Genomic DNA, 17,126 nt, shown 5'->3' with positions numbered 1-17,126 from the left:
TATTTTCTTGTTTAATTCTAAGTTCAGAACAGTCCACCTCGTCACCCAGTGGAATGCGCCTTCTGAAAAAAGGTATACTTTGGTGGGGAAGCCTGATAATGGGTGTGCATAGTAGTTTGGATTGTTAATCAGTTTACATATGAATGTGTGTTTGGGAGTAAGTACTGGAATTATCCAGTAACGTGTGCCTGTATTCTGCCTGTTGCTTTTTCCATGTTCCCTGTGATAAGAAATCATAACTACATTCCTGAGCCTGGCACCCAGTCATGTGACCTAAATTGGCCGACAGACTAAATGTGATACGTTATGCTCTAGTGTCTAGTTAATAAGTGTGGTCTTTTCACTGGTGCCTTATTGTGCAACGCTACAGATTAGATCATCAATTGAGAAGCTGAAGTAGAAAAATAAAAGCTGTACTGTTTTTTTTTTTGTTTTGTTTTTATATTCTCTCCAGAAGAAACTGCAAGGGAAACCCTAATTGCCTGGTTGGTATTGGAGAACATACCTGGTTAGGAGAAATTGATGAAAATACCTTCCATAACATTGATGATCCAAACTCAGAAAGAAGAGACAAGGTGCCTATTTCTGGTTCTTTTATAAAATATGCAAAATATTCACTTGTCTCTGCCAGAAACAGTGGGGCCTATTCACAAAGCTTTAAGCTAAAGGGGAACATTATAAAGTACTTCAGAAACCATAAACGTTTTGCATATTTTTTTCAACACACCATTTTTTTTAAAACTTTTTATAAGTTATTATTATTATTATTTATTTCTTAGCAGACGCCCTTATCCAGGGCGACTTACAATTGTTACAAGATATCACATTATACATTATTTTACATTGTACAGATATCACATTATTTTACATACAATTACCCATTTATACAGTTGGGTTTTTACTGGAGCAATCTAGGTAAAGTACCTTGCTCAAGGGTACAACAGCAGTGTCCCCCATCTGGGATTGAACCCACAACCCTCCAGTCAGGAGTCCAGAGCCCTAACCACTACTCCACACTGCTGTATTTGTTTTTTATTATGCATTCTGTTTAGACATACATGTATAAAAACATGTTATTCTATGACCTGAAGGACCTTACAATACTGAAAATATTGTTGAAAAATATTGGTGTTTGGGCAAATTATTATTATTATTATTATTATTATTATTATTATTATTATTTTTATTAGTTTATTTAGCAGACGCCTTTATCCAAGGCGACTTACAGAGACTATGGTGTGTGAACTATGCATCAGCTGCAGAGTCACTTACAACTACGTCTTACCCGAAAGATGGAGCACAAGGACTTGCTCAGGGTCACACAATGAGTCAGTGGCTGAGGTGGGATTTGAACCGGGGACCTCCTGGTTACAAGCCCTTTTCTTTAACCACTGGACCACCAAACCTTCTTATTAATAAATTAAATAAATACCATCTAAAAGTACCGGGCCATGTTTTTCTATGACCATTGCTATTTTTTATTTAAACACTGTTTTACATTTACATTGTAAGACCTTCAGTTTCCATGATCTGCCAATTTGTGTTTTTAAGTAAAGTTAATCAGAATTGTTTCTTCCACACAGTCCTTATTTACTTTTTTTTTTTTGTAATTCTTTCCAGAACACATTTGTTGGGCTGACAAATCTTGGTGCTACCTGTTATGTGAACACATTTTTACAGGTGTGGTTTCATAACCTGGAATTGCGTCAGACACTTTACCTTTGTCAGAACTCCAGGGCTGAAGAGCATGATGCTGAAGATGATACAGGTTAGGATCGGTTAGCTCTTTTTATTAACAGAAAGTGTAATACAAGTACAGTGTGCATAAAGCCCGACTTATGCATCATTTCCAAACAGCAATTAAAGGCAGTGTTAAAACTTAGATTATAATGAATCAAATTATGTCTTTATTGGACAACTATAATATATAAATAAGTAACTTATCGTACAAAATATGTTGCATACCCTCCGGTCCTGGTATAATGCTCTGCTATAGGAAACATTATAAATATTTTAGTACAAAGTAGATGTTAAATCATTGAATGTACTAAAAGCCTTTAGCAGTCGTTTCAACCGTTAGGTTCGTTATTTGCTCCTTTGTGGAGCAAGCTGTAATGGTTTGCTGTGATTTACTGGTGCATCTGCTGCTTGTGCAAGGCATATTCTCAGTCTCGTAGTCAACAGAGCCTGGGGCTTTTGACTGGGCCTCTGTCTGCAGTTAGGTGGTTATTATGATCCCTAAGCTGTTCATTATTTGAATAAACGATTACATGTGCCTATCCCTACTTGCCATCAATCTTTAAACAACATTTAAATGCCCGGAACACACAATCTGGTGAATTTCCTTAGTCATGATTACATTAGAGTAGTGTACCATGAAGGTTGTTTTCTGTTGAAATCTTGCTACTCTGATTTATTAACAGAATGTGTATTTTCTGTAGATTATGAACCACAGACAATATGTGAACATCTACAGTACCTGTTTGCATTGTTGCAGAACAGCAATAGAAGATACATTGATCCGTCGGGACTTGTGAAGGCACTGGGATTAGATACAGGTCAACAGCAGGTAGAGTGACATGTCAATACCAATTCAGTTCTGAAGTCTCTAAGATGACTGTACGACATTTTCCTTTTTCTTGTGTGTTATACATGGAACCCTTTTTATTCTGGATAGATCTGTAGATGCAGGTTGTTTAACATAATGAGAAGGGACTTGCCAGACGGTAAAAACCCTCTTATGAGGTTTCTATTGCTTTTAGAAAATGGATATGTTAAAAAAAAAAAAAAAAAAAAAAATATATATATATATATATATATATATATATATATATATATATATTTTTGTGTGTGATTTTATGTAGCACTGGTTTTTGTTGCTGATGAATACATACGTTTTCCTCAATATTCCATGAGTAATGCATTTTGTTCAGAATTCCATGCTCTTTAGCCTTCAGGCTTCAGTATCCCAGCGCCCTGGGTTTTTCCAATAGCGTAAATAATAACATGACACACACAAAAAAAAAATCTTCCACTTCAATGGATCTCCAGTTTAGTTACCTTGTACACAAAAGTGAACTTGGTTTGTGAACAGTTTGTAAAGCATTTAAATAAATACCAGTCATTTTTTATTTTTTAATTACGATTTGAGTTACCGTTAGGTCCTAAAATGCATTGGCGATGGGGAGGTAACGGCTGTTATACTGATCCCAAACAGGACAGAAATAAACGGTAGAACCAAGACAAGTAGCCTACTAAATCGTAAAGATTAAGAACATGATAAAAGAAGTCTTGAATTGCTTTTTGCAACAAAAAAAGTATAATATTGTGTGCAGTATATCTAAGATATTGTATAGCTTCATAACGTGTCAATGCGACACTATGATCTGCTTTGTGTTAATTGTGTACTAAGTAGGCTAAGGTAAAAACGATCACAAACCAATCACTTAGTTTCAATGTAAAATAATTGTAATTATTTTTACATTGTACAGTAATGTGTACAATGCAGCAGCATGATTTATTTTGTTACCGGTAACCTGTAGGCTAAAGTAAAAAGAAAGTACGCTAGATATTCATTTGATTTTACTACTGTACTGTGTATAGGCCTACTGTACACATTTATATTTTTACACAATGCAACGTGTACAAAGAACACAGGAATGTTATTTCAGTGCAATGATTTACACATTTAAAATCAATTGAGCACTATAAATGTGTGTGTGTGATTTTTTTTCTTTTTTTTTTTTTTTTTAAACTGTACACCTCCTTGTTTCGGACAGCCTGTCTGTCTCCAGACGTGTCCGGTTTAGTGTGGGACTTCTGTATGATTACTAAATCTGCTTTGCTACTTTTTCCACTTTCATGAAAGTGAAAGTACAGATCTAGTCAAAACCTGCTGCAACCATGTAGGGATCCAGGATAAAAAAGGTTTATTAGACTCATGTTGGCTGGGGGCAGTATTTCTGAAATGGGTGAATTAAAACAACAAGCAAGTAGTGTAGTTGCAGATTATTTCTGCATTCACACAATAAATCATGCCTTGAGCTTCAAAAGTATTGCAATTCACTGTACTAAGAAATATGTGTTACATGTGCACAAAGCGACAAATACAAAAATGAATGTTAATGTAGAAAAAAATGAAACATTCAATTCTGTAATGCTTTTTTAGTATTTTATATTTTATGCAGCTATCGTTTTTTTTTAAAGATCTGGGTTTTGCTGAGGCAGGTGTTAGATCTCTGATTTCTGTTTGTTTTTCTGAGTTTAGGATGCCCAGGAGTTCTCAAAACTCTTCCTGTCTCTTTTGGAGGACACACTATTGAAGCAGAAGAACCCAAGTGTGCAAAATATTATACAGCAGCAGTTCGGTGGACAGTGTGCTTATGTGACTGTGTAAGCCAGTATATACATGTATTTTTCAAATTGTCATTGCAACACATTTACAATGTCATGATCATAAACTAACAGTTGAATTTTCAAGTTACTGGGTTATTGCCAAGAAGACAAGCCCACACATTTTGTAGATTTGCCCTTTTGGCAAATGTCTGTCAAAGGAGAAGCTGATCATCCATAATTATTATTATTATTATTATTATTTATTTCTTAGCAGACGCCCTTATCCAGGGCGACTTACAATCGCAAGCAAATACAAATACATTCAAGTGTTACAATATAAGTCATACAATAAGAACAAGAAATACAATAATTCTCAAGTGTGACAAACCACAATTCAATAATACAGCAGATAATAGTGAAAGTTACATCAGGATATGATTAAGTAGTGATAGTTACATCAGGATATGATTAAGTACAAAATACTACAGATTAAACACTTGGCAGATTACAATATTCTGAGGTACAGGATTAAATGCAGTAAAATAGGGGGCAGATAAGAGCAAAATAAAGCATATTTAAATGAAGGGTGATAGTGTCCCAGGATACAACAGAGGAGTTCTACAGGTGCTGTTTGAAGAGGTGAGTCTTAAGGAGGCGCCGGAATGTGGTCAGGGACTGGGCAGTCCTGACATCTGTAGGAAGGTCGTTCCACCACTGCGGAGCAAGGGTGGAGAAGGAGCGGGCTCGGGAGGCAGGGGAGCGTAGCGGAGGTAGAGCCAGTCTTCTAGTGCAGGCGGAGCGGAGAGGTCGAGTGGGGGTGTAGGGAGAGATGAGGGTCTGGAGGTAGCTGGGTGCAGTCTGATCAAGGCATCTGTAGGCTAGTACAAGAGTCTTGAACTGGATGCGAGCGGTGATCGGGAGCCAGTGGAGCGAGCGGAGTAGTGGAGTAGCGTGGGCGAAGCGAGGTAGAGAGAACACCAGGCGAGCAGCAGAGTTCTGGATGAGCTGGAGCGGACGGGTGGCGGACGCAGGGAGGCCAGCCAGGAGGGAGTTGCAGTAGTCTAGGCGGGAGAGTACCAGGGCCTGGACCAGGAGCTGTAACTATTAAGCCATAACTATTAAAGACTCAGTAGTGCTCAATTTATAAATACTAAAAGAAACTGAAATTCAACGTCCGGCATTTCCACTAGAAGTGTCTTCAAAATCAGAAATGGTTTGTAGTTGAATTTTAGTAAACCTTTTTATTTATATATATATATATATATATATATATATAGCCATGATAACTTTCCCCCTTGATCAATTTTCTCACATTGCAGCATTGTCATTGTCAATAACATAGTTGGTTGTTGGTTCTGACAGAGACTGACCTACTGTTATGGGTGAGTTCAAATAGGATTGGTCTGCTGAATCTACATAACCGTTTAAGGAAGCCTCCAGTGATCTTGAAATTACTCTAGATCTGAATTTATGACAGTTATTTTTGATGATACTGTGTTTTGTTTTGTTCATGTTGGGTGTTAAAATCCAGGTGTAACATAACGTCCACCAAGATTGCCTCATGTTAGAATGGAAGGAAGAGCTTTATTAAGATTTCAATCTGGCAACATTTAATACCAAAATACTGTAAAAATGATCTCCACAATTTACTTATGAAACTAATTACTATCTGAAAGCATATCATGTTAAGTGACTTAATTTATAAAATGTACATTTTGAGTTGTTTAGCTGTAGTGTTTTGCACCATTCGCTATCAACATACGACAGTATTGTATAAAAATGTTCAGAATTTGACTAGCTAAAAGGGAATAGAGAACTAAATTATATATATCTCTCTCAGAAAGGCTTCCTGTATTTCATAAGCCCGATTGGAGCTCAAGGTGCAATGTTAGATGATGATTTGCATGAGATATGTAATTTGAGGTGGGTACAGGTTCCAGCAAATCTGATCTCTTTTGTATCGGTTAACTTTAACATCCTATTTTGCTGGAATTGTTATCTTTCTGCGTGAGAATTACTGTGCAAGCCTTGATAACTTTCTGAAACTTGGCTTAAATAACGCTTGAAGTGTAATAACTGAAAATATTGACATATTGTTATACCTCAATCATCTCAGTTACTGGGTGGATAATTCCTTTGGCTCAGCTATTTAGTTAATGTAAATGCGTTTGCTAGTGATGTACTATGCTAGAGTAGTTTTCATCTTTGAAAGAAATCTGGTTTAAAAAAAATCTTCCTTTTTAAAAGTGCTAATTCTATACATTACAAAGACATTGCATATATTAGATTTAGAGGTCTGTCTGTTTAAAAAGAAGAAAGCCTACTGTAAGAATTTACAGAAATGACTTTGAAAACAAATTCGTTTTTTGTAATTATTTTAAAGAGCTATAAACCAGCAAACAACAGTGTTTTACTCATTTTATTGGTGTATTTTATAAAGCCATGACTGTTTGAGTTAGTGCTGGCTTTGAAATTCTACATGCACATGGTGGTTAAAGTTACGAATGTAACTGGAATTTACCACCTGTTATTTATTGCACAAAGACAGCATAAAAGAGTGAAGAGCTTTTATAGGGTGAGCTATGTGGGACTTAATGAAATTCAAGTTTTTACTACGGTTTCAGCTGAATATTTTCTTTAACAGTTACACTATTAGACGTTTGTGTATTATGTTGCATTAGTGATGAGTCCAAAAGATAATAAAATACAAATACTAGGACATAACTGTGACTGACATTGCCATGACAATTACATTTCTAAGATACCATTTTTTAAATATTTTTTACAGACCTATTTGTACAAATGCTTCAAAGTTTAGCCATAAATTGCGTCTTTAATGTGACTCTTTTGGTACATTACCCTCCAAATACAGTACTAAACGATTTTGTTTAGATAAACCAGACATGATTTTAAGTGAAAGTGTGATAAATCTCAATTTTCTTAAATATTTTTAGGGGGGTAGATTCTTTACTTGACAGTTTCTAAAATAATTTAATATATCTCCATTACTTATACTGACCTGTTTTTTGTTTTGTTACAGAAATAAAGCACTATGCAGTCCCATGAAACACAAGGAAACTGGCAACTGTTGAAACAGCTACATGAATGTGACATTTGTAAAGTGATTTTCACCAAGTGTATAAATTGAAACTGGTGCTTTGATGTTGCTTCAACTCTTCACACTGGAAAAATTGTTGGAACAATTTCTCCTCCAAATACATGCTTGAAATGTTGCCTAAAATGTTTGTTTCATGGGATTTAAGCTTAAAGGTCCTCAACTGTTAACAGAAATGATTACATTCTTTAATATATATATTTTTTACCTGAATCTGGAGTTGTTTCAGAAAGAGAGTGGTGAGGGTATATATAGGGTTAACTAGGCATGTTGATGCTTAGTCATTGGTATCCTTTAAGGCCCAACTTAACGTTTTGAGATCAATCAACTACTAGGAACAAGACAAGTTTTCCGGGGCTGAATGGCCTCCTCTCGTACGTACATTTTCTTATGTTTTAAAAAAAATTTTAGGACAATTTTATAGTTATTTTGTATTCATTTCAGGTGTAACCAGTGTGGCAGAGAATCGCAGCTCTTATCTCGGTTCTATGAACTGGAACTTAATATCCAGGGTCACAAACAACTCACAGACTGTGTCACTGAATTTCTTAAGGTGAGGTTCATGTATGTCTTAACTGCGTGACTTAAATATTCACTACACAGCATTTTAAAGATGTGATTATATTCATGAAAAGTCACTTCTGTATTAATTGAATAAAAATTGTCTAAATTTAGCTAATATCTCATACTGTAAGTAATTATGGCTGTTTGTCAAAATTAAAGAGGGTCTTTATGATGTAACTAATTCTCTCACTACAGACCTAATAACTGTACTGGCCACAAAAAAACGAAGTTGAATCAATTCAAATGTAAATGAGAATTTTTTAAACCATTTGAATTCCACAAATACATACTGGTAACCTGTTTTAGAAATACGCATGTTAACAAGTAAAACTATGAAAAACTATTTCTACCTCTAACCTAGTGGTAATAAACATCTTCAAATTAAATCATTGATAGCAATTTTCTGGCAAATCTTGTCTTGTATTGTGTTTGTCCTGGTTTCATCTGGTGACTGGTAATCATCTTCCACAGGAAGAGAAATTGGAAGGGGACAATCGATACTTCTGTGAGAGCTGTCAGAGCAAGCAGAATGCTACCAGGAAGATCCGGCTCTTTAGTCTTCCACGCATTCTTAACCTGCAGCTGATGCGCTTTGTTTTTGATAGGTGAGCTACTAGCTTTTGATGCAGATCCCTGGAGGCTTCCATCCATATGTTATACAGTACTTGAGTAGTGCATAGCCTATATCTGGAGAACACTTGCAGTGGACCAGTAATTATGTAACTTGCTTTTGTATCTCCTCTAAGCTTGACTCTATAAGCTTTTATGGTTCCCACTTGAAAACTAGAAAATAACTGATTCTATCTAAATGATAAACTGATTATCTATCAGGGATACCAAGATTTCTCATTTTGGATAATTTGGTATGCAAAAGGTCTTTGGCCCGACTAGATTTCATTTGATTTACAGAAATTATATTCATATCTATGTCTTAATGTTGTTGGTTTTAAATTTCTACAGACAAACTGGTCACAAAAAGAAGCTAAACACTTATATTAGCTTTCCAGAGATCGTGGACATGGGCCCCTACATGGAACGAAAAGGTAAGACCCAGAGTTAAGGAGTTCTCTCTTAAGCAAATTGCTCATCACTTTTTTACCTGCTAATATTAATTTAACATGTGGCAAAACCCTTTTATAAAACTTTCCACATCACTTTATACTGTAGTTAAAAATATTTTGTTATTTTATAATTTTTAGCTAACATTGCGGTTAAAAAATAAATTGAAATCCTACCTAATGTAGTCGCACTTTAGAATTGTACATATGTAACTGCATATGTGGTAACTTTATCTCACATTTCGGTATCAGAAACTTGATATTTTAAGGTGGTGCCTGTCTGCGTATGTCCGCCACACTTACACTTTTATGTTCAATTAATGTCATTGTGATCTAATTTGGTTTACTTGTTATGTTCTTTGCAGATTTAAAAAATAGTGATTTAAAAAAAAAAAAAACATAATTTAAAGCCAGAAATGAGTCTCTTGTGAGTTCGGAGGTTACAGTGTTATGTTTTTGACAGAGTTTAAATCTTGTTTTTGACTACAGGCGAAATAACTTAATAAAAACTTACCATGCTATTAAACCAGAATGGCAGGATGTAACCACTAAATTTCAAATATTATCACAACCCCCCTGCTGATTTCCTTTCTTCTAGTCCTGTCAGTTTGTGTCAGACAGAATGTGTTTTAATCAGCATTCGTTTTCACTTCAGCAAAAATGTGACACTGAGCAACTTTACATTTCATTTACTTTGACAGGATGATGGGTGGTATTGGACATCTCAACAGTTCAGCTTTTGTAAACTGGCCAAAAAGCAGCACAGACTACTTTTGTCTGCGTGTGGGATAGCAAACTGCAAAGAGCTAAAACATGAGATTGCCCAGTAGTTTTGTGAGGTAGTTAATGTAATTTATTTGTGTACGAAGGCTGCATGAAAGAGACCTATATATAGGGCTTGGTTGTCATAGAAACGACCTGTCACCGATGTCCCCTGGAATTTACCCTCTGGCTCCATTGCAAATCACAGAAATCGTCCTAACGAGCCCAAAACGGAAAAGAGAATCGCAACAAACTTTCTTTTTTCTTTTTTAATCTTTGGACGACATGGATAGTTTTGTTGTGGTATACATTGGAATCAAAGGAGGCCTTTGTTTTCAACCTGACTTAAAAATAAAATGTAAATCATGGCTGTTGCAATGGCACACAATTGTTTTCGCTGTTACTGTGACATTTAACACAATCAACACACCACTGTGATCTTTTCCTCAACATATGTTTCATATTTGTATGATTTATCAATGTGCCGTCTTGAAATTGAACTCTTAATTGTTGCCACATTTGTAATTTTATAGGGTTTTCATTTCCAGTTGAAGAGCACACGCTTTGAGATTCTTCAGATTCCGAAAGTATTTATATTCAAGTTCAATTTTGGGTATCCTCTAGTTAAATGATTTGCTTGCAACATTAGTTTTACATTCCAGCACTGCACTGTCTACATCTCATTTGCTTGACAATCTACATATATACACCACAGTGTTTCACTCTCGTTCCTTTTAATTCCTGTTCAGATGAGAAATGTGTATATGAACTGAGTGCAGTTTTGATACACAGAGGAGTAAGTGCATACTCCGGTCACTACATTGCTCATGTGCGGGATGCCAGAACTAAAGACTGGTACAAATTTAATGACGAAGAGATTGAGAAAATGGAAGGCAAGAAACTACAGCTAGGAATTGAGGAGGATATAGGTAAGGAAATAATACAAGCTGAAATCTGGGTATTCAATCAGTGTCATTTTTTGAAAATTTAATTTTGCAGCTTAACTCCAAATGGTATTTGGTACCAAAACTCCACTAGATTTAAGTACACTGTATTATTCCTCGCTGGGGATGGTCTATGTTACACTTCACAGCTTTACGTGTATCTAGGGAAGTGCTTAGCCAAGTGTAGTGAAACAACTTGGCTATGACATTCCTTAGCACAAGTTATTGAGACTTCTGTCTGCACATACAAACATTTGTATGTTACTTTTGCGTATTTGCATGTATTTAAATGATGCTGCAGTGTAGTGTTGCAGACATGAAATGATTGTCCTTGTTTTTATTTTCAACATGTTCTAGAAATGTAGAACTACTTAAGTTGAAGATCTCATGAATATGTTAAACTGTGCGTCTCGATTTCTGTTATGTTTTTTTTAGCAGAGCCTTCCAAATCTCAGACACGCAAGCCAAAATGCAGTAAAGGATTTCACTGCTCACGGAACTCCTACATGTTGGTTTATAAGCAGCAGGTTGAGAAAGAAGTAGAAAAAAGTCAAAGCGAGATTAATGTTCAGGTGCCGGGTAAGTGGGTTAAAATCCATCTTAGAATACATTAAAAACACCAATGCCCATCTATTTCAGTGTTATACAGTCACAGACACGTTGGGACCCTATGCTTATTACACCACAATTCAAGGTAACAGATTGAGGATAAGCAGCTAGAAAACTTTAAAGTATTTGTTCATGACAAAAGTGTTGGCACCCCTGCTTTAGTATTTGTGTCTTCCCTTTGCTTTTATTATGGCTTTCAGATGTTTATGATCATTTTTAACCAGTATACTACATCTTTTTGGTGAAATCTGGGCCCATTCTGCCTTGCATATTTCCTTCAGCTCAGATAGATTAACTACACATTGCTTGGCAACAGCTTTTTTCAGATCAGTCCATAGCATTTCTATTAGATTGAGATCTGGTGATTTGCGAAGGCCATTTTAGAACTTTTATCTTGGTTTCTTCAAGAATTCCAGAGTTGAGTAAGCTGTATGCTTTGGGTCTTTGTCATGTTGGAAGATAAACTGCTAATCAGCCTACAAGCAGATGGTATCATTATATTTTGAATGTTTAGTTCCATGTAGAATGTTTAGTTCCATGGCTGCATTAATTCGATCTTCAATCACATCAATGTCTCCAGTCCCTGAATTGCTAAAACATTTCCATATCATGATCGAACCACCTCCATGTTTAACTGTAGGTTAATCACCACAGTCAAACATGGCATAAAATTTAAATAAAAGAAGGTTGTGGTAAGTAATAGAAAAACACATAAAGCAAAAATGTATATAAAACCATAAAAAAATCCACCTTATGAACTCCAATTTAACATTTTACACATTCCACAATTTGCTTCCCTGTTTGGAGAGGTTTGTTTCTAAGTGAACTGGAGTACGTTTTGGTTTCACATTTCAAAAAGTTGAAAAGGAACAAAGTGGCAAACGTACAGAGTCCCCGACGACCATTTCAAGTGATCTCGGTTCACATACAACTCCAAGCAAACGGAGCCGCACTTCAAACGAACCAGGTGTGAAAGTGCCCTAAATTCTTCGCTGTTAATCTTTAATTTTCTTTTGGGCTGCTCGGACTGTTCACCTACCTGATGTATCCGTAATTTGAAGGTCCACCTTCACACATTTCAGTTGTGGTACATCTTGATTTATTGATCTGATTGTGGATTTTGGTGTTCCGTATTTCTTTGATACTGTTTATAGCCATTTCCCTGTGATTGTAGTTTGCTGCAAGGGCTTTCCTCAAACTTGAATCCAACTCCTTTGTCTTGACCTTCTTACATTTGACATCCCTACTCGATATCTTGCACAAATTAGCTAAGACCAACAATTGTGCTAAATTGTCATAAATATTGGCAAAATATTGGCCAGTAAGATGGCTATTTTTGGTCCATTATCTTTTTGTTTCTTTACCTCCTTAAGACTTTCTGCAGAAGTTAGTTGAGAAAGATAACAGAAAGTTTGAAGAGTGGTGTGCTGAGATGGCTGAGATGCGCAAACAGAGTGTAGACAAAGGCAAAGCGAAACATGAAGAGGTGAAGGAGATCTACGAATTGTTACCCGCTGAAGACGGTCTGTAAAATTATTCTAGTACTGTTTGTGATTTTTATACACTTAAGTTTTCTACTTTTTAAATGGGTTATTTTTTTTTTTGCATATTTCAAAAAACGACTATTTAAAAAGAGAATAGTCATATGGAACTAAAATTATTTGTGTCTATTAAGATTATTTGGGTTATAGATTAAAAATAGATCAAAATAAGTGTGTGTGTGTGTATACTGTATATAATAATAATAATAATATATATATTTTTTAGCTCAGAGCCAGCTGCCCTATATATACAGACGTGCTCAAATTTGTTGGTACCCTTACAGCTCATTGAAATAATGCTTCATTCCTCCTGAAAAGTGATGAAATTAAAAGCTATTTTATCATGTATACTTGCGTGCCTTTGGTATGTCATAGAATAAAGCAAAGAAGCTGTGAAAAGAGATGAATTATTGCTTATTCTACAAAGATATTCTAAAATGGCCTGGACACATTTGTTGGTAGCCCTTAGAAAAGATAATAAATAATTGGATTATAGTGATATTTCAAACTAATTAGTTTCTTTAATTAGTATGACACATGTCTCCAATCTTGTAATCAGTCATTCAGCCTATTTAAATGGAGAAAAGCAGTCACTGTGCTGTTTGGTATCATTGTGTCCACCACACTGAACATGGACCAGAGAAAGCAAAGGAGAGAGTTGTCTGAGGAGATCAGAAAGAAAATAATAGACAAGCATGGTAAAGGTAACGGCTACAAGACCATCTCCAAGCAGCTTGATGTTCCTGTGACAACAGTTGCAAATATTATTAAGAAGTTTAAGGTCCATGGAACTGTAGCTAACCTCCCTGGGCGCGGCCGCAAGAGGAAAATCGACCCCAGATTGAACAGAAGGATAGTGCGAATGGTAGAAAAAGAACCAAGGATAACTGCCAAAGAGATACAAGCTGAACTCCAAGGTGAAGGTACGTCAGTTTCTGATCGCACCATCCGTCGCTTTTTGAGCGAAAGTGGGCTCCATGGAAGAAGACCCAGGAGGACTCCACTTTTGACAGAAAAACATAAAAAAGCCAGACTGGAATTTGCTAAAATGCATATTGACAAGCCCCAATCCTTCTGGGAGAATGTCCTTTGGACAGATGAGTCAAAACTGGAGCTTTTTGGCAAGTCACATCAGCTCGATGTTCACAGACGAAAAAATGAAGCGTTCAAAGAAAAGAACACCATACCTACAGTGAAACATGGAGGAGGCTCGGTTATGTTTTGGGGCTGCTTTGCTGCGCCTGGCACAGGGTGCCTTGAATCTGTGCAGGGCACAATGAAATCTCAAGACTATCAAGGCATTCTGGAGCGAAACGTACTGCCCAGTGTCAGAAAGCTCTGTCTCAGTCGCAGGTCATGGGTCCTCCAACAGGATAATGACCCAAAACACACAGCTAAAAGCACCCAAGAATGGATAAGAACAAAACATTGGACTATTCTGAAGTGGCCTTCTATGAGTCCTGATCTGAATCCTATCGAACATCTATGGAAAGAGCTGAAACTTGCAGTCTGGAGAAGGCACCCATCAAACCTGAGACAGCTGGAGCAGTTTGCTCAGGAAGAGTGGGCCAAACTACCTGTTAACAGGTGCAGAAATCTCATTGAGAGCTACAGAAAACGTTTGATTGCAGTGATTGCCTCTAAAGGTTGTGCAACAAAATATTAATATTGTCCATGCCATTTTCATTTGTTTTATTATTTACAACATTATGTTGAATAAAAAATCAAAAGCAAAGTCTGATTTCTATTAAATATGGAATAAACAATGGTGGATGCCAATTACTTTTGTCAGTTTCAAGTTATTTCAGAGAAAATTGTGCATTCTTCGTTTTTTGTGGAGGGGTACCAACAAATTTCAGCACGTCTGTATATATATATATATATATATATATATATATATATATATATATATATATATAATTTACTGAAAATAAAATATTTTTTAATCTTTAAAACTTTTTGTGTACATTTTTCATATATATATATATATATATATATATATATATATAAAATATAAAAACTTTTGCTAAAAGAGCCAGCTTCCCAATGTTTCGGTATGTTTAACATACCTTTGTCAAGGGAAAGTGTGTTTGAAAATAAACATTGGAGGTATTTATATATTTATTTTAATAAATGTATTTTGATGCTTTTAAAACAATATGCAGTTTCATTTTGAAAAAAGAGATTTAGGTCAGCACAAATGCATAGGTATTTTATCACTGTTAAGTTTACTCCCAATTTGATTAAAATGTATTGCCTGGTAATTTCCACAAGAGCAGATGCAGAATGATATTGTAGTTATTTCTGAATGACTGCTTGTATAATTAATGCCCCATATATGTGTATTTGTAGGTCAGCCATATGAGTTTGTGCCTTTGGAGTGGCTTCAGAAATGGCTGGACGATTCCACAGTTACTAAATCCATCGATAACTCCAAATTCCTGTGTTCTCATGGAAAACTGCACCCTGACAAAGTCGAAGATGTGAAACGGATATCTCAAAAAGCAGCTACGCTTTTCTTTAGCAGATACAGGGGTAGCCCCAGGTTAGATGGTAAGAGATTTGAAGTGATGTATTGGAAAATCTCAGGCATAGCCGCACAAATGATTGAAATTAGATTTGTACATGTCCTTAAATTGGATGTACTGCAGGTCGTGATCTTTATTTTTAGTTTATTGATGGCTCTGATTTTGCATTCACAGCTGCGGAAGGGGATGTATGACATACTTGTTTTAATGTTCTAACTCTCCTACTTTCTAGGTTCATCCCTCTGTCAAAAATGTGTAATAGAGCGATGCAGAGTGCTCAGATTAAAGAACCAATTAAATGAAGATTATAAAGTTATTTCAAACCTGGTGAAAGCTGCGGTTGACAGGTAGAGTAAAATTGCATTAACGGTTGTCTAATGGATATAGAAAAGGGTGGTGAATGGATATTTAATGATTACAATGTGTCCTATAACGTCTTTCCAGCAATGAAGGATATTGGATAGGTAAAGCATCTCTTCGAAGTTGGCGACAGTTGGCTTTGGAACAGTTGGATGAGAAGGAAGAGGAAACGAGGCACACCAATGGCAAAACAAATGGCGAGGGGTCAGCTGTTCTGGAGGCTCAAGGTAGATTTAAGTGGATACCATAGTAAATTTGAATACAATTTCCAGCATGCTAATTCTTACAGATTGGACAGAGTTCAGCCACCAACACTTACCAGGGCTCTATATTACACTGTCCAATAAAAGTTAACCTAAAGTAAGTAGCAATTACAGGAATAAAAATTTAAGCTGCCCATAGGAAGTTACCATTCCAGCCACTGTTTTTTAAGGTTGATTAAGAGAGGGGTCTGCTGTGGCTGCACAGATTCATCCTGGTGCTCTCCTTTGAGAAACATTGGATAAGGAGCTGTAAAATATTTCCTAAAAATAAAATACTTGATTTTAGATTTAATGGCATCTTTGACAGCGTTTGGCAGGGTAAATATGAAAATATTACTGTAGAATCTCTTTTGAAACAGAAGGGGCACTTGGCAATAGGAAAGAAGAGGAAGATGCGGAGCAGAATTTACATTTCAATGAAGATATTCTCTGTTCTCATGGTGTGTATGCTATCCCTATTTACACACTATTTACATATTACTCGTGTGTAATTGAACGTGGGCACTTAACAAAACGGACGATTATCACATAAAGGTCCAGCATCAAAAGTATACAGGTTAAAATTAATGATGCATTTTAATAAGAATTATGTTAATCTTAATTCTATGTATTATAAATTTAAATATTCTCCTGGTTTTCTGTTTAGACCTTTCTGTTTTTAATCCTCAATCTATTAAAATATTATTTTAATTTCTATTATTTTAAAGTATTTTTAATAAGATGTCTTTGACTTCCAAAGGTGGGCTTTGCATATCTGAAACGGAGAGGAAACTTGTTTCCACTGAAGTCTGGAACAGACTGAAGGTCTATTTTCCCAAAGCACCGGAATTCATATCCAGTCAGGAGCCCTGCCAAAAGTGCCAGGTAACTAAAGAATGATGACGATGGGCGCTGTCCATTGGTGTTAATGTCTTTCATCGCTTGTTATTGTTTTGGTCGATGCTCCGAATTTGTTTGTTTTTGTTGTTTTTTTAATTTTTTGTTTGTATTGGTTTATTTGTAAGTGTGTCATGTGTGGTATGATTTCGAACTCATGGGACTTTTTCC

The 17,126-nt window shown here is 35.9% G+C and overlaps 1 protein-coding gene across 6 annotated transcripts in view; it reads left to right on the top strand.

The window, feature by feature from the left end:
• The window catches only part of LOC117432352 (ubiquitin carboxyl-terminal hydrolase 48), a 32,149-nt gene that overhangs the window by 4,174 nt on the left and 10,849 nt on the right, over positions 1-17,126 (top strand). For 4 of the 6 annotated variants that reach the window (XM_059001946.1, XM_059001942.1, XM_034054145.3 and 1 more), the window contains exons 3-17: positions 455-575; positions 1,621-1,768; positions 2,442-2,569; positions 4,268-4,392; positions 7,895-8,003; positions 8,486-8,619; positions 8,975-9,057; positions 10,584-10,763; positions 11,214-11,357; positions 12,761-12,910; positions 15,281-15,481; positions 15,689-15,803; positions 15,901-16,043; positions 16,439-16,519; positions 16,819-16,943. In XM_059001946.1, coding sequence (XP_058857929.1) covers positions 455-575; positions 1,621-1,768; positions 2,442-2,569; positions 4,268-4,392; positions 7,895-8,003; positions 8,486-8,619; positions 8,975-9,057; positions 10,584-10,763; positions 11,214-11,357; positions 12,761-12,910; positions 15,281-15,481; positions 15,689-15,803; positions 15,901-16,043; positions 16,439-16,519; positions 16,819-16,943 — 1,987 coding nt within the window. The remainder of the gene's footprint in view (positions 1-454; positions 576-1,620; positions 1,769-2,441; positions 2,570-4,267; positions 4,393-7,894; positions 8,004-8,485; positions 8,620-8,974; positions 9,058-10,583; positions 10,764-11,213; positions 11,358-12,760; positions 12,911-15,280; positions 15,482-15,688; positions 15,804-15,900; positions 16,044-16,438; positions 16,520-16,818; positions 16,944-17,126) is intronic. The other 2 variants (XM_059001944.1, XM_059001943.1) reach the window with 2 other exon arrangements.

The sequence above is a fragment of the Acipenser ruthenus genome, chromosome 27 (assembly GCF_902713425.1).
Source record: "Acipenser ruthenus chromosome 27, fAciRut3.2 maternal haplotype, whole genome shotgun sequence".
Classification (NCBI taxonomy): Eukaryota; Metazoa; Chordata; class Actinopteri; order Acipenseriformes; family Acipenseridae; genus Acipenser; species Acipenser ruthenus.
Note: the sequence above shows the minus strand (reverse complement) of the source record. Positions and strands in the feature narration are given on the sequence as shown.